Raw genomic sequence first — 25,469 nt, forward strand, 5'->3', positions numbered from 1 at the left:
TCTTTAAAGTGAATATTGCCTGTTGCCTTATACATGTTTGGACATGATGTTCTAACCAACACCAGCATCTTGTATCTTATCAAATGTTTTTGGATGTTGTTGTTGTTTTCAAAATGTTTCTTTTCCATTTGTCGTTATTTCTAATCTTCTTTTTCTCGTGATAAACGTCATCTTTATTTAAACCACAAGTGACCCTTGTATGTGGCAAAATGTATTTGATATGATTTTAGGCACACTTGAGGGCAGTGTGGACGGAAAAATTATTTCATACACACGAACACTTTTTAATGAATTGCAATTTGTAAACTTTGTGAAAGAGAATACCATAAAGTATATTTGAATAGCCTAGCTGTTAAAAGTTTGTATTATGCCTTCAATAACAAGAATCATTGGGAATATCCAATTTACAAAATATAGTCGTTCAGGAACATTAAATCTTATTTGGTATCCTTAATCAAAGTATTAATCCATACATGTGTGTGAGTGTGACTGGGTGGTGATGACTAGCTGCCTTCCCTCTAGTCTTACACTGCTAAATTAGGGACGGCTAGCACAGATAGCCCTCCAGTAGCTTTGTGCGAAATTCCAAAAAACAAACAAACAAACAATTTAACCACTAAAATTTTGATTAGCGTTTTTACAATTACCAAGCATGAATAATAGTTTCTAATGATACATATTTCAAAAATGGCAGTTACTTTAGAGATATACGAGTATTTATGTAACAGATTAATTCTTAGAAACTCAATAATAATATTAAAAACAAAAGCAGATCGATACATATTTTTAACATTTCATTATATATCTGGCGCTTTAAACTGGCAAACTTCATGGTGGTGGGCAATTCCAAACTCAAGGGTAGTTACAGCCATACGTTTTAAGAATTAAAAAAAGGTTATGCAGTGTGTGTATGTGAAATATATAGTGAAAATTGGATAGACGACAAATATATCAAAATTAAATAATAGGGTGAATAATCGCAAAGTTAATATATTTATTTTAAAGAACGATGACGTTTTGAGCTAGCATTCTCCGTCGGTGTCTTCCAGGTGGTTAGTGCGCTCGATTTGTGAGGTCGCGGGTTCGAATCTCTGTCACCAAACACGCTCAACCTTTCAGTCGAGGCTATATAATGGTCATCCCCACTATTCGTTTGTGAAAAGGTAGTGGTGGGTGGTGATGACTTTCTTCTTATTTTTCACAAATAAATGATGGACAGCTAGCGCAGATATCCCTGGTATACTTTTGCTCCAAATTAAAAAAAAAACAAAAAAACTTGGCGATTGTTTACCCTATTTTTAAAATTTGTCTCATGTATGTGACCATTAAAAAAATAAGAGTTAACCTAAAAGCCTTAAAAACGTTTTCTCACCATTTGATAACACGTTTATTAACAAGTGTAGTGCAATGATACTTTCTTTTTCACATAAATGTTTCTCTTATACAAAGAATTGAAAAGGTTTATTGATAAATTTATTACTGAAATAAAACCATTGTTCTTATGAACTGCTTTTGCAGTAACATAAACAGTGTGATTGTGTAAGTTTGAACTTGCATGATATACATTTTCACCTATCAAGTAAGTTTGTTGTTTTTTTCGCACCAAACATGCTCGCCCTTTCAGCCGTGGGGCGTAATAATGTGACGGTCAATCCCACTATTCTTTAGTGAAAGAGTAGCACAAGAGTTGATGGTGGGTAGTGATGATTAACTGCCTTCCCTTCTAGTCTTACACTACTAAATTAGTGTTGGCTAGCGCAGATAACCCTCGTGTAGTTTTGCGCGAAATTCAAAAAACAAGCAAACATTACTAGTAAAAGTTAAAATGTTCAGATTTCAAGGAAAGTGGTATTTTAATTTAGTTTTTACTTTCCGTTTTGCGATTAACTGTTTTGAATCTTGTTTAACAAAATCTGATGGATTAATAAGTTCAGTAGCTGCAGCACAATCTACGAACCACGATTCAGTTGCTAAAAGCAATGGTATAGAGAAGCTCTTAGCATTTCAAACTGACCATGTAAATGCCACAGATTGTTTGCATCCATGCTATATTCATCTTTGTTTTTGCTGGTCTGACTCGACTTTGCTGCACGACCAGAAGTGCCCATGCTAGATGTAGCTTCTTTACTTGTTCTTTCTAGAATTTTCAAAGTGTTAAACATGATATCATTCCTCTGGCAGAATCTTCTGTTTTAGCCCGGCATGGTTAGGTGGTTAATGCGCTTGACTCGTAATCTGAGGGTCGCGGGTTCGAATTCCCGTTATACCAAATATACTTGTCCTTTCAGTTGCGTGGGCGTTATAACGTGCTATCAATCCCACTACTTATTGGTAAAAGAGTAGTCCAAGAGTTGGCGGTGGGAGGTAATGACTAGCTGCCTTCCCTCTTGTCTTACACTGCCAAAGTAGGGACGACTAGTGCAGATAGTTCTCGAGTAGCTTTGCGCGAAATTCAAAATAAATCAAACCAATCTTTTATTTTTATGGTTTGACATTACTGTGGCAGAAAGTTTTTTTAATTCCCACACAGTGTCCAGGATCTTACCATATGGTAATCCAGTCTTATCTGAATTTCTGTGTTATGAGCCCAAACACTGCATTACGACAGTTAATGTTTGCAGTTTCGTTATCCAAGTGGTATTATTCCTTTAAAGTTCACTGCCCATTTTGAAAAAAAACATGGCTCCTACCATACAAGCACTGGTGACGGTGTTTCACAATATCTACAACTTTGAACAGTTCTTTTTCTGTTATATATTATTTGTGGCGAAGAGCTATGAGTGTATACATGATTACATGTTTTATTGTGTCTTTCAAACTTGATAACAGTGATTCCATCATTGCTGGTATTAGTATCCATTAGGAACACTGTTGTAGGGATATGCCAGAAATAGAGCATCCATAAAGAAATCTTTAATTATTATAATGTACAGGGTTGCCTAATCCTGAATCCAGTCATTTCAAGCACTTACCTATCTGAAATGCTTCAAGAAATGGTACCGCTTATTTTGCCACTTCTTAAGATATCGTGGCTAAATTTGCTAAACTTCATTCACAGGGACTTCTGGTGATAACCTCTTCCTTGTGGGTTCTTTGACAATGCGTGGCTGAAATTCTACTGATATAATGAGCACATTGAGGTAAATAGTTGGAGCCTGGAATTGTTCTTGGAAACTTTTTGCACTTTTACACGACTACAGGTTTCACTGTAATGTATGGTCATCCTGGCAGGCTGAGTGCTCGCTGCCCTACTTGCTCGAAAAACAGGTCTGAATGGAGGAGCAGCAGGCTCAGTCCTCCTTAGGTGGTCATGAATAGAGTTGGTGGGAATAATCTATGAATCTCATCTACTTGATGTCAGACTCGCCAGGTACCATTCCATCTCGGTGACCCTCAGTTATCCATACTTTTCTTGCACTGAGATTAATTTGCTTGGGCAATGTTTGATCTACTGTTACGGGTACACCATCATCAGACTATCTTCCTGAATCTGTAGATGTAAGAAAGTCAATATCAGAGACTTTTTCAGCATCAGATTAGTGCCTCTCTCAAACAACCATCCTTTTCCAGCAGCAAACTATCATTGCTTGTCATAAGCCCTTCCACTTAGAAGAAATGTCATTCTTTCAGTTAGAAGCATTGCTTTAAGCTCTTGCATTCAACAGTTGAAGTAAGGCAATACCCACATTATGAGAAACAAACACCTTCCCATTAAAATCTTATGGTTGGGGAAACAAAACTTTTCCTGTCCTACCTACTATGTGGTATTCTCAGGTTAATATATTTCCTCACAGAATGCTGGGCGGGTCCATTATATAATGGGAAGATTGACAATATAAATTGCAAAGTAACTCTTCAGTGGCACAGCAGTATATCTGTATACTTATACTATTATAAGCCGGATTTCGTTACCTGTGGTGGGCAAAGCACAGATAGCCAATGTGTAGCTTTGTACTTAACTACAAACAAACGGATTACAAAATCTAAATTTAACTGTGTTTGTCGTTAAATAATATAGATACGGGACAGATGGGTAACGCAAAGTGACGAGCTTAATTTAGATTAAAGACAAAATATAGTGTTTATACTTGCATTGGTCACTGGATCGTTGTTTTCTACTGGATTGAAATGATTAATTAGCTTTTCCCTTAGGATATTTTCATTCGACCATTTTACTTAAATACCTTGTAGAAATATTCAAATCTTACACTTTTTAATTAATAGGAAACGTCAGATTTACCCATAGCTATTAGCGCTATCCACTTGACTTGTTGATCTCATTAACGCAGGTAATGCTGTAACTTTTAGGCATCATCTAGTTTAGCAGTGAAGGACACTGCTATAGTTGCAGCATTACAACAATATTTCTCTAAAACAGCAAATGAACAAAAGTACTTATAACAAAATTAATAGTTTCTGGGCCATGTGTTTATATGAAACATTTATAGACTTGGACTAAATAAAACTTTTGAAGAATTCTACTTTAAAATGTAAATACAGAAAATACATGATATGTTCGCATAACACACTTCCTCCAGGTTATAAGACTTATAACTTGTAGAAAATTCATTTACTTACATGAAAAGTCCTGATTCAATAACTCTAGAGATCAGAGTAGCACTCATCAAAAGAAAACACCACCCCACAATAATAGATATTGAGGTTATGATACAAATATTTTTCCCATATCTTTTTTTTGTATTCTCAGATTCATTAATTTCTTATCAGAGCAAAGTGGTCGAAGCCACAGGACGAAGAAAGGTTCACCTAAAACTGGATTACATGGCAGACGTCTGACTTTGACTAAACTTGACAAAAAAATCTGAGTTTGACTAAGCTTGTCACAAAAAAACGCATCTGGGCATAAGTTTAAACACAACTACAGGGTTCCTTTACAACACACTATAAAAGGTATCGTTAAAACGTGGGCAAAAGTTGCAGATGCATCTTTACTGGAGAGAAAGATGGATTCTTATATATGTTCGTTGATATATTTAAATGAACTATAGAGTTCCACCAGATAGGTCTGATTAATAACCAGAGATTATATTAAGCTATTAATTACAAATTAGCGGTAAATTTCTTAATTAACTAATTTGGTGTTAAACACAATAAAGAGAATAGACACAAATGTAAAACAAAATGAAAAATCGTGTTAAATGTGAAACAAAAACAATATCTGTACTTGCATCAGACGGCCATTTCTAGCAGATGTTCACAAGTTGAAATCATTTACAAGACCCCTTGTAATCATCTACTAGAGTGACAAATCCAAAATATCAGATTCGAAGAAACTCGTATTTGTCCAGCGTAACATGAGTTAATATGCAATGTATCATTTTCATCACATAAGTGAGGATGAAACATCTAAATATCACCTGAATGATTACTGAAAACGTTGTTGGCATCCTTACAAAAGTTTGCGTTTTAAGAATTGTTCTCCATTGGCTGTAACAGATATTACCCAATTTGAGAATAACAAAGAAACAAAGGTAAACAAAATCAACCAAGTAATTTTGTCAAGCACGTGTTATATGAAATCTGCACAGATTCAAAACAAAGACTACGTTCAAAGTAAATGTTATGCTACTACAGCACAATGGAAATACGATATATTAATATACCATACTATCTCAACAATTCAGACTTAAGTTATAAATGTTTTAAAAATTGTTAATGCTATTCTAAAACTATTCAGAGTTGAAGTTGTTTTGTTTTAGCTTTGGTTTCTTTGTAGTTTCATTGACCAAGTATACAGACATTTTGAAATATTTATGTAGTAATTAAAGGACCAGCAAACTTAAAATATATGATAAGATTTGAGTACACTCATCGTATGTTAAAGTGTATTGAAGTTTTTGTCATAACAATAGTCATTTGTTTAGTGACTCGGAACAATAGGTAACTAGATTGAAAGGAATTTAGCTACTTACGTGACTGAGTTTTATTTAACTGAATGAAAAAGTTGAAAATGTTTCGAAGTGAAAGTACCAATTCAAACTAAACTGGAAACATTTTTTCTTTCCACTTTTTAATGGTTTTAGATATATTACTGTTTAAATCTGGTGTGTAGAAATACAATATTTGTCATTCCCTTTCATACCTCAAAGTGGCTTAGCAGTAAGTCTAAAAATTTGTGATGCTAAAAATCTTAGCTTCGAAATTGGTGTATGTGTGTGTTTGGGAAGGGGGGGTATAGCATATACAACCCATTGTATAGATTTGTGCTAAACTACAGTCAAACAAAAAATATCCCATTCATATTTGGTATATTTCCAATGAATGATTGTTTGCTAGAAAGTACAAAGTTACAAAAAAGGCTATCTGTACGTCGCCAAACACGGGTATCAAAATTCGATTTATAGCATTTTAATCCATAAGACTAACCGCGATCCATCAGGGAAAGCAAGATGAATGAGAGATATCAGTTATTATCGTCTTTAAGTAACACAAATTAACACGTGAATATAGGTATTTTATTAAAGTATTTTATTGCAAATATTGTATGGCTTTTAGAAGAAAAAATATTAAGTAAATGTACCAACTTAAATATTAAAACACAGAAAATTATATTAATTCAATTTCTGTGAAAGTTTCTAAGAATTTGTTGCAGTTAATAATGTATAAAATCAATAATATCTGTAATGAAACAATGTTCACCTAATATCACAGTTGAACACTGCTTTCAGAGGCGTTTTGATGTTTTTTTATATCTAAGCCACATTGGACTATCTGCTGCGTCTGAAAGATGGATTGAACCCCTGATTTTAGCATCGTAAATCTGAAGACTTGCTCCTGTCCCGAGGAGAATCTGCTTTCAGAATACGTTGACATGAACTTTGTAAAAAGCGGTCTGTTTTAGTAATATGACTTAGCCAAGCCCTCTATATAGCTTTAATTTTGGCGCGAAAAACCAACTAAATACATGTATAATTCGACGATTGCTCACGAAATGGATAGAAATGTTTGAATGATTTCTTAATAATAGTATTGTGTTAAACTTAAACTGGAATTAAATTTTAAAAGTTATATGCCATTATTTTTGTCCTTGTTTTTAATTGTTTCAAGTAACTCGTTTCTAAGTAAAAAGTAAAATAAATATTAATTGATAGATGTAATTTAATAAAGTATTTAACTTTTATTTACTCAGAAATTAGTAATAGTACCAGTTTTATGAGCTCTTGCGTTTCTTACTTCCATTATATAGTTTAGTAGTAATAGTAACATAGTATAAGTCATAATATAGTAGATATTAATGTTTATTAGGTTTATTAATAAAAATAATAAGTAATAATATGTAGTTAACTTTATTTTCAGTTGTACTTTTCTCAGTGTGCTGAAGCTTGGATCTACAATTATAAAATAAAATTATACAAAAACAATATCAGTTTATACTATTATTATTACTTTTATACTTAATAATCAAGTCGATTCTTATTTTTGATCACATCAAAATTAGTAAATACATAAAAATAATATTAAATATACAGCATGTTTATACCCTAAGATTTTACTGAAAGTGAAATTCAGGTACTGACTGACCTTATTAAGTTAGTAATTTACTATCGAGGTTTAGATATTGCACCCTTGGGTAATATTTTCAAATTTACCATGTTGGTAATACTAAAATTCAGAATTGGAGAGTTCCTAATGCTTATGATATGCTATTTATAGATTAGTTAAATTTATTTCTGTAGTAGGCCAAATTATAGAGTGATAAAAGACGCTATGCAAGATCATTTAGTGAAAACTGAAATGTGTTGTTCTAGAAGAAAATCAACATGGATTAATTGAAAGGAAACTGCCTTAATCATGTGGTAAAGTTTTACTTTTAGAGGACGTTATTTGTCTGGATGGAAGGAGTGCGGCTTTTTTATGTACTTGGTTTTCAAGAAGATTTTGATAAGGTGCACATATGATATTAACTAAGAAATTCACATTAGTGGGGTTGAGTTAATTAGATTGTAGATTGACTGAATGAATAAAGCAAGAGGTTATTTATGGTTTCCAATATAAATAGATCTTTGTTACTAGAGATCTTGCCTGAGAGGTCTGTACTTGGACCTTTTCTTATTTAAATGCTGATAGGGTGATAATTATGTATTCTAAAGATGGCTGATATGGGTATTAAACTAATTAAAGTACAGAAGAATGTTTTAATCTTAGGTCATCTTCAGGTTAATAAAGAGGTTTGGAATTAATAAAGTTTATGAGTCAGGCAGTACTTACCTTTAGAATTCATGGTGACTTTCGTTTATAACTACATTTCAGTAAATTATTTTACAAAACCTGTTTTATCAGAATAGAATTTTATCCACTACAAATAAGTATGCATAATTTCTAGGGCAGTTCTTGTCAATTGCTTTAAAAAAAGGAGGGTCATCAGTTATTCTCCAGTCTCAGATTTCTGCACACTGTTTGCTGATCTTTTAACTCTTTAATATTATGGAAAACATTTTGTTTTCAGTGCTTCATCATTTTTTTGGGGTTTATGCAAACTTAACAGAAGTCTTGCCACTAGGTTGCCATTGGAGACTATGGTTTTTTTGTGCTAGTGATCATGAATCCCTGCATAAAAAGCAAATAATAATTTTGATATGTATTTTCTTGTTAAGAAACTGCTTTACTCTATCTCCAGTTGCATGTGACAATACTACTAACCCATGCAAATAAACATTTTTACAAAGTTGCCACCTGTAACAGGTAATTGTATGTGAAAGTAAACAAATCACCATGTGAGCCCATGCTTAGTATGAATACAGTGTACATTATAGGAAGGTAATTTTTTTCGATTTTTTAATACTGTTGTCCATAGTCTTTTACTTAATGGTTGAGTCAAACTTGTTATCATTACATTTTGAATTTTTTTAATTTGTTTTTAACACACTAATAATTTATCTCTCAATTTATTTTCCCCTGGGAATACCATGGACAATGTCTGCAATAAAAACTTTCTATGTTCTTCAAAGATTATTAGAAAAATAAAATAATGAAAATTTCAATTAGCTGTTTTGGTTGTTAAATGATAATTCAGAAACTTATACACAACTCTGCACAACAGAGAGTTCTTACCTCATGGTATTTACACAAACATTTTTGTGCATACCACAAGCTTTAAATGAAGCTGTCACCAGTGAACACATCTGTTCTGAACGAATCATCACTTGACTAGAGCCTTTTATCAGTAGGAGGTTTTGGCAAAAAGTCTTCCAATTTTCAGTTATCTTTGCAAATCAGCACTGGGATAAAAGCTTATCCTTGACTTAATGCTCCTTTGTTCAGACTTGTTTTTTCTTCAGGATTAAGGGACTACTTACATGATTTTTATTATTAATTCATATTGTAGATGTTCTTTCTTTAACTTTCTGGATTATAAGGAAAAAAGAAACCCAATTTTAAACATCTTGGAACTTTTATTCATCTCTTATTGGATTTTTTTCTGTCATATTTGTAATTCTGGGATGTGTTACAATACCTAGAATAAGATTTTTATGCCATTATTATGTGCCCCTGTTGGAAGGCTACAGATTTACAATGCGAAAACTAGGGGTTTGATTTCCCTTGGTGGACTCAGCAGATAGCCTGATGTAGCTTTGCTATAAGAAAATACACTTGCCATTATTATTTTCTGTTTTAAGCCAGTTTATGGATTTTGTTACATGATCTTCACTGTCATCATTATGTGTATGAGGTAGATTTAGGTACAATAATCATATCAGACCAACTTTAATATAAAGAAAAAGTCAGTTTTGTGGATCATTTGGATTATGACATCATGTTTCTGACACTCCCTAACAAAAGATATCCTGTACTGTTATGGTAACTGGAAACACTCTTGACAAGTTAGTAATATTACTGCTGTTGTATGGTTGGTTTTGTTCTAATCTTATGTCCACAATTTCCAACATTTTACTGCTTCTGCTATTTCAGCTGAGCCTGTCCATCTTTAATCTAGTTTCACCAGTGTTGCTTACACTTCTAGTTCACTTTTCTCAACAAGGACCAGGTAATTCCACCTTCATTTTGCATTACATAATTGTGTGACTTTTGTTTTTCTTCCTTTTTTGCTGAATTTTGGACTGCCTTTTGTTATGAGCCTCAATGACTTGAGTTTCTTCGTTAAGTTTAGGAGTCTTCTTTTTTTTGTCTAATTTGTTTTTGTACCTTCTCATCTTTTTTGTACCTACCAGTCAGCTTTGTTGAGTAAATTTGCACATACTTGTTTTCCACATTGCTGTTGATTTTGCTTTTTTGTTGAATACCAGTTAGTTTACTTTTCTTTTTCTGAGAGGAAATTTGTTGGCATGCCTTTTTTTTCTAATTCTCCTGCCTCAGTCTTCTCTCAGAAACTCCTATGTTGCATCTTTTCTTTGTGATGAGGTTTTTTAGATGTGTTTCTTTGGAATCTTGATGTGATGAAATATATTAGGAATTATCTCTTTAAAACTTTTCCTGTTATTTTGGGCCAAAGAGCCCCATGTTTCTCATTTTTTCTGTCTCATTGTATTGCTCCCCTTCTATTCCTAGTCGTTTTGTTACACTCCGACATTCCCTTTCTATGTGAGCTGGCTTTGTGGATGTTGGAAATGACTTGCTTCTGGAACTACTACTTTTCTCTGGTCCCTTAGAAGCTCTGCTCTCCCACTTTGTACACTTGTTTATGGACTCATCCTAGACTTTGAATTACTCAGGGTTTTTTTCCTATTCTTCAACATGTCATCTCACCAGATTAGAATGCCATAACCATGACCCCCACCCTGGGGTTTTACTCCCATATACATATTATTCCTATGAAAATAGGAAATTGGGCACCTATCAAAGCTCTGCTCCACTTTTACCAACTTTAATCATTCTTTGGTTCCAGATGGTTTTCATGCACCCAAGTGAAAATCCTCCTGGGTTTTAGATGACCAGGGTTGATATTTTAGATGTTTTCCACATGTGCTGATTTGTTCACTTGTCTTTTGCTTTATTTTTATTCATCCACATTGGTCATATCATCTCTCTTTATCTCTTCCCTTCTGATTGGTTGCACCTCTCTGGCATGTTTGCCCTTACACATTTTCCCTACTTAAAGTGGAGTATTACTTTTCCAGTTCCCAGTCATTGGGGAGGATTTTCTAATTTGGATGGCATAATCCCCCTTGGTATGAGAAGTATGGCTAGAGTGTTTCTTGAACGCACAGTACAGGCAATCCCATTATACTAGGAACCCAACCAATACAGTGATTAGATCAACTTGACAGATTTTACATTGTTTTAAAGATGCAAGTCTGGGATATATATTCTCTGGCTTTTATTATTGTAGTAGGTACCATCTCATGTTAGTGTTTCTCCAGTACAGTATCATTAGACATTTCCTTAGCCAAACACATTCAGTTGATTTCATGATAAATAAAGGCCATTTGAGCAATCTGTCTTCCTCTGCAACACTTCAGCACCATGCAAAAGGTTTGTTTTACAATATCTTCTGCTCCATCATCTTTACTGGATGAACAGTTTTCCCTTCATGAGAAGGGTGCAATCTTGCACCAAATGAGGTCCCAACAGACTACCCAAGTAGGTGAAACTTTTTGTTAGTTTGCCATTTCTGATACTATGATTTCAGAAAGGAGTTCATCTTTATAATTTTATTTTCTCTATGTCACTAGATTACCAATGTGAGATTCTAGATTTTTCTTGTGTAGCGAGGCAGTATACATTTTTCAATCTAACATTTTCCTTACCTGATTGATAGATAAATAAATATGCCTCACTTCACTACCTCTATCCTTCATTCCAGTATATTTTATTGGCCTTGTAAAGAATGAATCTTTATTCCAGTGTTAGTACTCATAGGGATTGCTGTACATGGAAGATGTGTCAACCTCCTATTGTTGAAGGGCTTAATGAGTATATCAAAAGTTGGTGACACATATTAAAATGCATAGGGTTAGGAGCTTTGTTTAACTTTTATGGCACAAAGACCTTCATGAGAGTGGTATAAGATAATAGATCCTTGTTGTGCAGAAAGTTGAACTTCTATCTAAAATATGGTTTAAGGTAGGGAAAATATTAACATCACAGGTATAGAACTCAAATTGCAATGTATTGGTTTATGTTTAAAATGAGTAGAAATAGAGGTGTTAATATCAGTCTAATATTTAAGTGAACTAGCACAAGGTCATAATTTGAAACTTTGTTAATTATTTTTATTTTTTTACAGGTTCATTATTACCATTTAATGTAGTTTTGGATTTATTAAAGATAGTAAGGAAAAAACCATAAAGAGCAACAGGTGAAAGAAAAACATCAGTTTCTGTACTATTGGGCTAAAAATGGTAAGCTACATGAAGTAACTTTCAGAACATATATGTGTAATAAAATATAGTTTTTGTAAAGAAAAATACAGTCATGGTTGTTGATTGGTTATATATTTTTGCACATTATGTTATTAGAATAAAAAAAGAAACAATTATGAGTGCTCCAGGCAATGTTATACAACATTCATACAGCCATTAATGACTGTAGTGACATGCAGCTAGATAGTTTTCCAGCAGCAACTAGTAATTTCAAGCTTTTTGTGATACAAACATTTTGAGGGTTTGTATCTCTGAACTTGTGAAACAGGTTTACTCTTTACTCACATTAGATAAATATCTTGGTGAAATGTTTGCAAACTTTGCAAGTTACATGGTAACTAAATAATAGTTCATGACTGTTTCAGATTTCTTGATCAAGAGTTTGGTTACACACATACATTCATGATGTACAAAATACTATATATTCAGAACAAAAATAAATCTCATACAGTATTGTGCAAAATTGTTAGGACAGGATTGTATTTTGTTATTCTTTCCATTTTATGGGTCTGATTCTTCCATATCATTACAGAATGTAAATTTCAGCACTATGATAATGCCTCAATGACCCCTGATGACGAATGAGCCAGGGTCAGAATACTTATCATTCTTTAGAATTCCCATATACTTGTACCATGGACATGCCATAAAGGGATTTGCTTAAATGAACATACTTGTCAAATTCAGTGTTTTAACTATATAGAAAGAAGTTAGGATATGGTACCTGTATATATTAGAAGAAATTAGCTTAATAGCATTCCACAAATAAGCCTTGATAAAAACTGTGTAACATTATACATTAAGATTTGCTATTATACCACAGCCCAAAAAAAAAGATGAGATTTGTTATTAGAGCAGAAAGTTTGCATAAGCTTTATGTGATGTTGGTTGATCTTTCCACAGATTGCTGCAGACTTGAAATGCCCACCAAACACTCTAAAGTACATCTTAAATTGTAAGACCAAAAGAGGTGATTTTGTGAAATAAGAAAGGAAGAGACAGAACACTTAAACTCATTATGAGTCCTTAAATATTGATTATTTGCACTCATACTGTGCAAAGAAATTTAACCAACTAAAACTGAAACTTTGGGAAGTAAACTGAATTAACTTTTTGTTAGCAAATTTTTATAAGAGTACGTTGTAACTTACTTTCAGTCCAAACGTAGAGGTCTGAGTATAGAAGAAAAACGCCAACGTCTGCTTCAATTATTTTATGAAAAAGTAAGTCATAAACTTTTAAATTATTTCCCTAAAAAAAAATTCTTTAGTACATTAGGTCAGTGATGTTGAAATTTGTAGACTAACTTTATTGGTAGTATTGATATAAACAGAAGCTATTAAGTGTTTTTGAAATGAACTTATCTCCTCTCACACAAAAGCTAATTTCAACAGTTTATGTTCTCTAAGCATTGCTAAAAGACTTCTACTTGGAATGCAAACCTTTTTATGTTTTAGTTATTGTATTTGTCTGTTTTGTTATTAATCCAATTTATTTTGCTTCCTATACAATTTACATTTTTGAGTGATGTTTCTGTAATACAAGTTAAAAAATATTGGTGCTTTTAAAAAATATTTTATGTACTTAAAGCAACATTTCAGTAAATGTATGTTTCCTGCAGCTCTACCTCCTATTTTCCCAAGTTTTTTTTAGTGGCCTTTATTTTTCTACATTTTTTTTTCTAAAAATGATCTTATGTCTACTTTTCTTATTCAAATTATATGAACATTGTTATTTAATTTGTAACTAAGTTTTATGATTATGGAACATGATGGGAAAGATTTGTAAAATGTTTTCAGTATTAACATAAAACATTGGTGTTAAGTGTCATTATTAACTTATGTTTTATTGTTTTATATGGTTTTTTGTAGGGCATATGAGCCAGCCAAAACATTTACTTACTGGGTATGCGGCTTACAAAATCTTTCTACTCTAATACAGTCAGGTTTTTTTGTAAAACTTGGTTGAAAACAAGTTTAGTATATCAAAATTTTATACTTATTTGCCTGAAAATATGTTAAGGCAGTCAGCTTTGTGGCTATAAAATAAATTCAGAAATGGCATTAATTCTGCTAAGAAGGTATATTGATTCAAAATGTCACATGAGAAAACAAAATTTGATAATATTTGGCTTGAAAAATAAGGTAATAATGGACATAAGCTTTTGTGTAAAAATAATCTGTTATCAGAACCTGCAAGATATTGTGTTATCTGTTGTAAGTCTGTACAGTATAAAAATACCAGTCTAAAATGAACAGAAACATAAAGGCAGTGCTGAAATAAGAGACAATAGATTATAGAAGTTTTTTGTGCTATTAATTGGAGGTGGTATTACTAGTAAACACAGTGGGAGCTGCTAGGTATAGACAATTGTTTTATTTTAAGTTTAATGAGAAAGTTATTTAGATATTTTATATAGTGTGAGTGTTAAATTTAATTACTTTTGAAGCAGTAGTTTATTGCAAGCTTCCTTACATAAACATTTACAAATCATACATTTTGTAGTTTAATAGTTATGAATTGGTGATTGTTATATTATTATGTCGTGTTACTAGAAACTTCTAAGTTTTTCTCATTGTTTCAATTAGGTGTTATTCTCTCATAATATGTAGTAGTGTGTGGAATATTCTAGACCTCTGTCAAGGTATAAATACATGTCAAAAATATAATTTATTGCTAAACTAGACTAAGCTATTTTGAATTTAGCCATAATAGTATATAGGGGAATTTGTAAATCAGTTATCAGATTGTATTGTAATAACAGAGTAGAGAAGAATAATTTGTTTTGTCTTGAATCAATCTATGAGGACTTTGACAAATTATTTGAAATTCAGTATAAAACTGTAGGAACCAACAGTTACAGTGGTGATTTTAAAGGGAAGTTACCATAGACTGTATTATAATAACAAAGTAGAGAAGAATAATTATTGTCAAATTGTGTCCTAACTGAACCAGCCTATGTGAACTTTTCATAAAATAGAGAATATTTAAAACTGTAGACTCAAATATGATTATTAACTGTTCAATGAACATTTGTATATACATTTGACTTGTTTTGATATGTTTTAAACAAGTGTATTATGTGCTGCATGTTTACTGTTGAAATTTATTATCAAAGACTCACAGACACTTACTGTAAAGAATCCAGCCCACATATAAAACCCGTTGTAAAGTTGAATCTAAATTTGAATTACCATAGCAAGAAGCCATAAAATAGGAAATGAAAAAGTTCCATCAGAAATAGCAATATACTTCTGTAACAACTTGTTCAGTATATTTCATGTGGAGGTTAATAAAAAGATTAACATATATCAACAAAAATAAGATCCAATTAGCAGAAAGGTATTTCAAAGGATCTTAAATGGATTATTGCTTATCTGAGGTATTTTGTGATGTAAAGTGGTAATATCATTAAATTTTCCATAGCTCAGAACCTACTGAAAACTGTCAAGGAGTCTTACAAAATGTATAAAACACATCTTCCTTTAGATAAGAAATAACAGAAACCTGAAGAGAAATTAAAAACAAAAAAAGTGAAAGATTATGTGGCCAAAAACCAAAAATCACCTATATCAAAAAGGGAGAAAAAAAATAGTATACATTTTGGATCCAAGTAGCTTAAAGACTAACACACTTTATGTGATGCTGTTTTGTAAGCCATTCACCACATCTCTTAGGCAGATGACTAATTATATGTTTAACCAAATGTTTGTTTTTAATTCATTTTTGGAGTAAAAACTTGTTTTAGATTTTTCTTTATGATTCTATACAAAAATCAATTACTAATCTTTTTTTCACTACATACTTTAAATTGCTATATAGTTATAATATCAGTTGTGAAGAAAATAGTTTTAAAGCTAATGGTTATAATGCAAAAGTCTGAACAGTTTTCCCAATATTAGGAGTAAACAATCTTTCAGGGCCATTTTAGAATTTATGGTTTCTGACAAACATATAGCATTATGACTGTATTTATTATTTTATTCCTCATTGTGTTTTTCCTCATTGGTTTGTGTTTTTTTTTTATGTAACTTTGGATGCCAGTCTTCTGATTGTGTGTAATACTAATCTGAATATCTATTTAACTACATGGATATACTGGAGTTTTGCTTCAATTGAATAGTTCATTTCTAGACTAATAAACATGTTATTTTACTTTTGCCATTGTAATATAAGTGAGTCTTGTAATAACCTATGGATATAAATTTTTCTTGGAAACAGATGTGCAAGCTTTGATTGGAGTAAAAAACAGAACACTTATATCTGGGGTCTCAAGTATTTCTTTGTTGAATTGAAAGAAATACTACTATATATCTGTATAGGAAATACATGATGAACTACTTTGGACATATAACTAGATTTGAAGGTTCAGTTACAGAGGTCTTGAAGAGTAGACAAAAACTCAGTTATTTAAATTTTTTTCTCTCACTGCAATTATGACAGTCAGAGCATAGTAGGATGTTTTAAAATTTGAAGTAACACAATTTTTGTAGTTTTAACTTTTTGTTTCAATATTTTTTACAGCATTTAAACCTTCAATATAATTATAGATAGCTCATTTATGTATATATTAATATCTACTGGTCTTTATGAAATTATTATTAATTTTTATTATACTTGTTCATTTACACACTCAGTAAATTTTAAATTAAATTCCTTAATTTAAAAAAAGATGTATGCTTTCTTAGTTATTAGATATCAATGATATAATAATTTTCTGTCCCTAGAAAGATGTATTTCAATTGAAAGACTTAGAGAAAATAGCACCAAAAGAAAAAGGAATCATATCCCAATCTGTAAAAGAAGTTACGCAATCCCTGGTAGATGATGGTCTCATTGATACAGACAAAATTGGAACTTCTGTTTATTTTTGGGCATTTCCAAGTAAAGCTGTAAATAATGTAAGATCTTTTTTGTATGTGTTTTTTTATAATTTGTTATTCAAAATTAATAATTTAGTGAAAGGTTTAAAAGTATTCACATTTGGATAAATCAGTAATTTTTAAATTCCATTTCTTAGAATTTGAGTTAATAATTAATGTTTAGGCAAACAATAGTCATAGTTAATTTTAATATACTAAAGTAGAAGTGTGTAGTTTGCTGTATAAGCTTCCTTGCTTGTCAATTTTGCTAGAACTTAAACCTAATATTTTGTTGAACTACTACTGTTAAAATGTTCTGTATTTCACATGGCATAGACTCTATAAGGTATGTTGTTCCATTGCAATAATCCATCATGCACTTCATTCACATATTGTGACAAATAACAATGATGGTGAAAATGAAATTAATCAGAAAGTAAAGCTGTTTTTTTCATTGTCATTTTAGCACCAATTTTCAATACATTATATATTATTTGACTTCTAAATGAATGAAACAGCCTAGTTTTAGCCATGAAAATACTTCCCTTACTTGGCACATGCCACAGATTTACATTACATACAGAAAATGGTCATGCTGTAATCACTATTGAGACTCTGCTAGTCATCTCTCTCTATAGGAAATAAATGGCTTTCAGACTTATTTGAACTATCATTTTACATTTTTTATAATATTCTTTTCATTGCATTGCTAGAGTTAGTGAATCACTGGCCACTGAAAGAAACAGCTGAGACAGTCTAATATCTGTGTACACTTTATCTGTCCATTCATCATTTCTTCTACTAGTAGTTGATAGCTGCAGTTTTTCGTACTAAAAACATATTCCTTGTTGTTTTTATCCTGTTGGTAAACTTTGCTTTGGATGCTACACCCAGACAGGCATGTTTTATCATACCCCTTTGAAAGTTATAGTTTGTTGATCTTACCCTTGTTATGAAGATCAGTAATCATATGTTTTCATTACTTTCTTTTTTAGAGTTTATGTAGTCACTTGACATCATACAATAAATATAACTTGTATATGAAAATGAACTATGTAACACTTTTAAAAGTTCAGGCCCTAGATAATGGATAAATATTTGGCAGTTTGTGTTTCTTTTTATGATTTATAAGCAGAAAAGGTGACTTGTTACAATTGTCAAAATAAAATTTCAAAGACAGTGTGCTGATGGAAATATAAAACAAATTTCATAATAATAATTGAAGTTTTAAGACAAATATTTTAAAAATATTTTCTACAATAGTATCTTACAACAAAACTGGAAATTTACAGCATAAGAATTGAAAATAATAAGAAAACTAAATAAAATTATGTGAACAGTTTTAAGATAAAACTAGATACTGTTTTATAAGTTTGTGCTAACTACAGTGTAATGTTGATAATTATTTCCACTATAAGAAGGAAAAAATGAGTAATGGATATTTTATTAGTACTGAGTACTTGACATATTCATTTGTTTTGATCACTGTTTGTTCTGTTGTGATACTTGTAGCTGTTTGTTAGCCAATTATCACATTCTAGGAACAGGAGGGTTTTTAATAATTTTATTTGTAGGATGTTTACAAAGCATTTGTTGAAGATGCTTAAGTCACATTGAAGGCATGGAGAGTGTGTCAAAGATGCAAAGTCTTTTTAGGGGTTTCTGAGGGCTTGCTACCCTAGAACATCTTTAACATTAGATGGGGAAACATGCATTCTGATGAAGGTTTTTTGAGCCAGGTATTTTCATACCAAAATTTTACTTTTTCTGTAGACCATTAATGATTTATTGATTTTCATAGATTCTGAAAGTTTCATTAGGAGCTACGAACTAAGTACCTTGTATGATGCAATATACAAAACTCAAATAAGGTGTAAGGAAATAACATTCAAATTGTATAAGCTTAGGTTATTTAACTTACTTACTGGAATAAATAAAAAGTATACCAACTGTTTCAGGGACACACAGCAGTGTTCCTTGTGATAAAAAGTTTCATATGCTGATGTAACTGTGCCTTTTACAGAAATGTTGCAGAGTCCAGTTGAACAAAACTAGTGCTCAATATGCGTCTTGTAAATACCTTACAATATCAAAGAAATAGATGGAGATATGTGTGTATAAAAGATTTTTAAAGTAGTGATTATTACCTTAAAAACATGAAGTGCTATAAATCAGGATTATTAGAAACTGAATAAAAAGAAAAGAAAAAGCTGCTTATGAAATACAGTACTTCAAGCACCTTCAGATGGTTGCCAGAAATTTGATATGAAATTTATGCATTTCACCAGAAAGGTTATTTGCTTGTGTTTTGATTTTAATCTCATAATGTAGTTATATTTTATTATACCAAAAATGGACTCCATTTATGTAAGTCATTTAAGCTCAACTATCCTTGAAATGCTGTGGAAAAATTACAAACTGCTTTTCGGCCCCATATTGCAAGTTGATTGTGGTTGATTGCACACAACATTCCAAGAGAAACATGTTTTCCTGAATAACATACTCTTTCACCTATGAATGAAATTCCTAGTTGTAGATCTAAATGAAGATTATGCTTGATTTGTCCTGAATTGGGACACAAGTATAATTAACCTGAATCTTCAATATGTATTTTCTGTTGTTATTTGACAGCCTTGCAACAAAATGTTCAAGATTCCATCATTCGGTATTTGGTCAAAATCACGTGTGCTTCTCCCTGAAAGATAAATTGAATAATGTAATATTTTTATGCACATACCCAAAATTATAAATATAGAAAAGTCTTAAACCCTGTATGTTTTGTTTCAACTTACTGATTTTCAATGATCATAGCAAAGCTAAAACTAAAATGCAGGTACCATTTGGTACTGTTACTATTCTTAGAATAGGAATTTTCATTTTGAGCTAAACTCATGATAATTGCAGGTATTTTTAACAAAAGTTTTGTTTTTCTGATTTTATTTCTTGTAACTTTGGAATTTGATCTAGTCCAAACATGTTTTGTACTGGTCATTTTAGCTGGTTCTTAAGAAAACCCCTGGAACAGTATAGCTTAAATTCCTTTGTAAGTACCATATATGACTGAAGGTAAACAGAAAGAGAGCAAATGAAATCAGTGAATAAAAACAGAGAGAGTAGTCTGTTCCTTTGTAAATGAAGTAAAATAGGTGATGCTGAAAAAGTCTTGAATGATTTTGACTAATCACATTTATATAACAAACTGCAGTAGTAGTGGAACATAAAAAATGAATAGCTGAACCTCAGTATGAAAAATTCTTTTTCATAATGTTTGTTCACATGGAGAAAATGTTATGATAAATCATTCAACTGAAAAAAACAAAACCAAAACTTATGACTCAGAGCTTATGTAAATTAGAAGTGCATGAAATCTTGTTAAAGGAGTTTTAAAGATAAATGTTTTTGTATTAAATTTATAATAAAATTCACACCCACCTACACTAAAGAGGGAAATTACTGAAAATGGATAGATGCGAGGACTGTTTTGCAAATCATATAACTCTTGAAATTTGCAATGAATATGTCTTCAAGAAAATATAGAACTTAACCCAAGAACTTTTGTATATTTATTTGTGAAACTTAACATGATTTGGAAGGAAAATGCTAGATTTATGAGAAAGCAAATTATTTTCATGTTTAAAACCATTACTCTTATTGATATATATTGTACTTTAAAACAGTAACAACATTTCAGAATTTGTAGTACACATTTAAAATACTCTACTTATGAATGTTTCTGTATAAGCATCTTAATGTGTTTTTAGAATACTCACAGCTAACAAATGAATCTTACAAGTGGGAAGAAATATAAGCAAAGCTTTGAGGTTCAAAAACAGAAAGAATCTTTTTTTTAGTTATGATGTGAATGAATCTAATTAAATGAACTATGTTTTTGAATTGTTTTAAGTAATTCCTTTGTATTTTTTCTTTTACACATTTAGAGAAAAAGAAAGTTAGAAGATCTGAAAAAACAGATTGATGAAGCAAAGAAAAAACTCAAATCTCTTAACGAAGCAGTGACTAAAGCTCAAATTGGTAGAGAAGATACAGTATGTTCTTAAGATTTTGTATTTTCATGTAAGCTACAAGAAATGTACTGTGTACAAAATACAGCTTGTAGTTAACAATAAAAGAGTCATAATATTATTGTGAGCTATATTTTTAATATTTAAATTTAGGTATTAGCTACAGGACACATAACATTAAGATAAAGTTAGTCCTAGAACTTATGGGAAGGTCAATGAAATCTATAAAACAAGGATTATATTACAGAAATCAACTGGCTAATAATATAGTAGTGAAGAATCAAGACGATAAGTTAGGTTATTTTATTAACCCTTATAACAATGGGAATGTTGTAGGCAGCAACTCATCACAGGCATAAAAACTTGGGGGAAAAAATTTTCTTAAACATAATCTTTAGCATTTTTATTATGAATTTTGAACAAAATATGAAAGAAAATGAAAAGAAAAGCATGATAAAGATTTGTAATAATTTATTACAAGTTTGAATGTTTTTTATGGTATGAAAATCACAAAAACATTTTTGAATGCACAGTGCTACTTTACCTTCTTTACATTGTTTTTGTCCACTTTTTCTAGCTCCTGAGGATGGAATGCTTTCTAAAAAGTGCCAATAAAATACTTCTTTTCCAACAAGTCTATTAGGAACAGTAAGGCTATTGTTTCTTGGGAAATGTTTTGTTATTATTCCATACTTTTCAAATAAGTGGTAAATTACATAGTAACTAAACTGCTTGAATGATGGCTTTATGGCTTCTTGCCAGTTTTTACTAGATACATGTTATAATAATTCAAAGTAAGAGTTATCAATCAGGGGAAAAAAAGAGCTTTTATCACTTCACATATTTATGAAGGCAATCAGTTTGCCCAGTTTGTATGTCACTTTTGTCAACTAGCCTCATGTTGATAGTATAATCTAAAACCATATTGGGTTTGGTTTTGGTTGTTTAGTCTTGTAATCATCTTTTCCACTATTTAATTTCACTTTTATGGACTGTACTAAGCAAAGTAACAGGATGTTTGTCTTTCCATTGAAGTGCTAAAATATTCCCTTGCTTCTTGGTCTCAACATCTCCCTTCTTCAGAGATGCAAATTTAGGCATGTTCTTCTGATTAGTTCTAACTGTTCTATAAAAAGCACTCTTATTTTCAAAGAGAAAGTTGCATAATTCCAGACTTGTATAATAATTATCAGTATGTAATAGGTGACCTTTTCCAATTTAGTCTTTCATCAGTTGCTTGACAGTTGATCCTGAAAATCCTAATCAGGGATTTTTGGGGACATTTATATCACTTGTAGGATAGATAATCATATCTATTATAATTCCTGTCTCACAATTACATAATACAAAGATCTTTATTTCACATGTATGGCATTTGCTTGGAATGTATTGCTTGGAAATGCTGTGACCCTTAAAAGGAATCAAGGATTTGTCGATAACTACTTGCTGAAATGGAGAAAAAGACTCCTTGGCTTTATTCTTCACCATTGTAAACACTTCTCAGATGTTTCATAATTGATTGTTTGCATTTGGTTCTTCAAAGTGCAAATATCTAAGAATTTCCCTGAATCAGTCTTAACTAATGTATTTTGGAAAAATTGGAGTTCCTATAAGGGGATCATTCTTTCAATAATCTACCAACACATGCTTTTTTACAAATAGCATTAGCATCACCAGAGCAAAAAAAGTGTACATTTTGTCAATAGTTGTATCTTCCCATTTCTTACTGTGTGGAGGAGAGGGAGTGTTACTTTTACTTTCTTTGGAATTCAAGGATTTACAGAATTCATAATATCTGTTTGTTTCTCACACAGTGTGACTCACTATACTTTAATAAAATATAGTAGTAAAATATTCATACTCTTTAGATTCATTTATGAGCCTAAATTTATCTGTTAGTTCAGCATTTCTACAATAAAAAAGAATTAATAAATGGATCAAAGTCATGACACTTTACCCACTGGGAACCAATGGATTCTGATTTACTATTTAAATCATGTTCAGAGCTTGAAGTAATTGAATTTGATGATGATAAAAGAAATCTTAAGTTTTCTTCTTCATTGGAATAATTATCACGTGCTAATACTTCAGTTTTGTCTTTTGATGAAAAATGCTTTCACTTCATTCCTTTAGCTGCTGCACCCTTCCTTTTCTGCTCTGTAACTTACACTGAGAAAGTGTCTCAGACACAACACTTGAAGTGAGTATGGTCACTATAGTGTGAGGGGATTGCCAAATAATGTTTTTAGCCTTTATCATCAATTGATGATAACTGTACTGAGTACAAAGAATGAAATCATCAGTTGATAATGGCTGCCCTTTAATGGTTAATAATGCATATATGTGATAGCTTGAAAAAAATAATGTTTAACCTGAAAGAAAACAGTTTTATAGCAAGATAAACTTAGGTGAATAGGCACAAATTATGAGAATTGTTTTTTAATTGGAATGTTAGAGTCTGTGGGTGAGGAGTATTATTATTAACTTTTTTTGTTTTGGTGCATCATCTGAAGTCCACAGTCCTGTTCTTACACATGTCCAGATAGCACTAAGAAAGGTGATGAATGTTTTTAACAGTAAAAAGCCTGTTTTTTGCATTTCCTAGGTCATGATTTGCATTGCAATTTTTTGTATGTCATGTTCACTCCCTTCTTGTGTTGAGTAGTTAAGTATTACTTACACCTTATTATTTGTGGGTATTAAGTAACAAAGTTTGGTGTTATTGGTTACTCAGAATAAGTGAAAGTCTGAATCAGACAAGTAATTTTAAATCCTTGTTTGTCTAACTGGACTAGAGAAAAAATGTTTAATATTTATATGATTAGTTTTGTCTGTTCTCTGTTTTAGAAAATAATTATTTTATGCTTTGGTATTAATAAACTATTAGCTTTCAAATGGTTTTTGTTTTAATCTTCATGTTGCTTTAGTTGACATTTAATAATTCTTAGTTAACTGTGATTATTAGATGCTGATTTTGTTGGGGTATAGTTAATTGTGTTTGTAGCATGTGCTCTTGTTTCAGAATAAATTTACAAAAGCAGTCTGATGTTAGATTTGTAACAGCTACTTGTGAAACATGGAGTTTTAAGTATTTTATCTGTGACAAAAGTAGAAGTACTGTTTTCACAAATTATAAATTAATAGGACATTAAGATACAAAAAAGAGATAAGGATATTATGGACATAATGTACCTGAATATCAGGCAAAATAAGAAGTGGCATCTATGTGCCCTAAAGGACAAGTTGTTTATAAAGTTAGCATCAAGCCTAGGACATGTATTACAACTTTTTTGTTTTTAAGGAACATCGAACAAAGTTATTGAAAGAAGTTAATTTAGCTGAAAAGGAAAAAGAAGAACTTAAAGGAGAAATTCAGAAATATAAAGATAGTGACCCTGAAGTCCTGGAAGGTCTTAAGAAACAGACTGAAATGGCCAAAGAAGCAACAAATCGATGGACAGGTGAGTGAAGTATGTGGTTATGTTAAAATACAAATAGGAGAGCCACTATACACGAATTACTGATGAAATGCATCACTTTTTATGTATAAGTAGAATAATTGATTAAATTGTAAAATTAGTCAGCATAAGATAAAATGGTAATTAGGAAAAACCATGTTAAAATGCTTGTTTATGGTAGATGAAATTGAAATACTTTTGGTATGATTCATTCTAAAAAATAGAGAAGTTTCATATGTAATATTTATTTTAACAGTAACTTTCACTTTCAGCATCTATGCAGTTAAGAATTTGTGAATGTATGCAAAAATATTCTAAATTTGACTACAGTTTTAAAAATGCATTCATTTAAGTAGTAGTTGCATAACAATTCTTATATCTCTTTTAAGGATGTCACTGTTTAAAAATCAAACTTCATTTGACTTTCAGATAACATTTTCTCCATCAAGTCTTGGTGCAAAAAAAAGTTTTTTATTGAAGAATCTGTTCTTAATAAACAGTTCTGTATTCCAGAAGAGTTAGATTACGTGGAGTAGGACAGTGCTGTCTGGTGTATCATAACAATTATTTATTGTGTGAATGATTTATGAGACTTAAGAGTCTTTGAATTTTGTGTTAACTTTATTTGAATGTTTCTTGTAGTTTTGAACTGGGATAAGAAAATCTTGAAGTTTTTCTAACTTGTGTCAGTCATTTTCAATAAAATTTTATGTACATAGTTATGTACAATTTTTATGTATTTGTTACAGTTAAATAAATTCTGCACAAAATATGTGTATGTGTAAA

At 31.2% G+C, this 25,469-nt stretch overlaps 1 protein-coding gene across 8 annotated transcripts; it reads left to right on the forward strand.

Moving 5' to 3' along the window:
* The first annotated feature begins 339 nt into the window (after window positions 1-339).
* LOC143239968 (meiotic nuclear division protein 1 homolog) lies at window positions 340-25,469 on the forward strand. 8 transcript variants are annotated; one of them, XM_076481669.1, is made up of 7 exons: window positions 340-6,964; window positions 12,206-12,320; window positions 13,499-13,564; window positions 17,069-17,242; window positions 21,142-21,249; window positions 24,527-24,686; window positions 25,113-25,469. In XM_076481669.1, exons 2-7 carry the CDS (start codon window positions 12,318-12,320, stop codon window positions 25,217-25,219), a joined length of 618 nt encoding a protein of 205 aa, XP_076337784.1. In that variant the 5' UTR covers window positions 340-6,964; window positions 12,206-12,317; the 3' UTR covers window positions 25,220-25,469. The 8 variants fall into 8 exon arrangements, with proteins under 8 accessions (XP_076337784.1, XP_076337790.1, XP_076337786.1 ...); XM_076481671.1 differs by lacking the exon at window positions 340-6,964 and adding an exon at window positions 6,976-7,089; XM_076481672.1 differs by lacking the exon at window positions 340-6,964 and adding an exon at window positions 6,984-7,067.

Source organism: Tachypleus tridentatus, chromosome 13, assembly GCF_004210375.1.
Source record: "Tachypleus tridentatus isolate NWPU-2018 chromosome 13, ASM421037v1, whole genome shotgun sequence".
Taxonomy (NCBI): Eukaryota; Metazoa; Arthropoda; class Merostomata; order Xiphosura; family Limulidae; genus Tachypleus; species Tachypleus tridentatus.

Coding starts and splice junctions, on each gene's coding strand:
- LOC143239968 (XM_076481669.1), top strand. Junction 13,565..17,068: donor TTCAATTATTTTATGAAAAA/GTAAGTCATAAA, acceptor TTCTGTCCCTAG/AAAGATGTATTTCAATTGAA. Junction 24,687..25,112: donor AGCAACAAATCGATGGACAG/GTGAGTGAAGTA, acceptor TTTGACTTTCAG/ATAACATTTTCTCCATCAAG.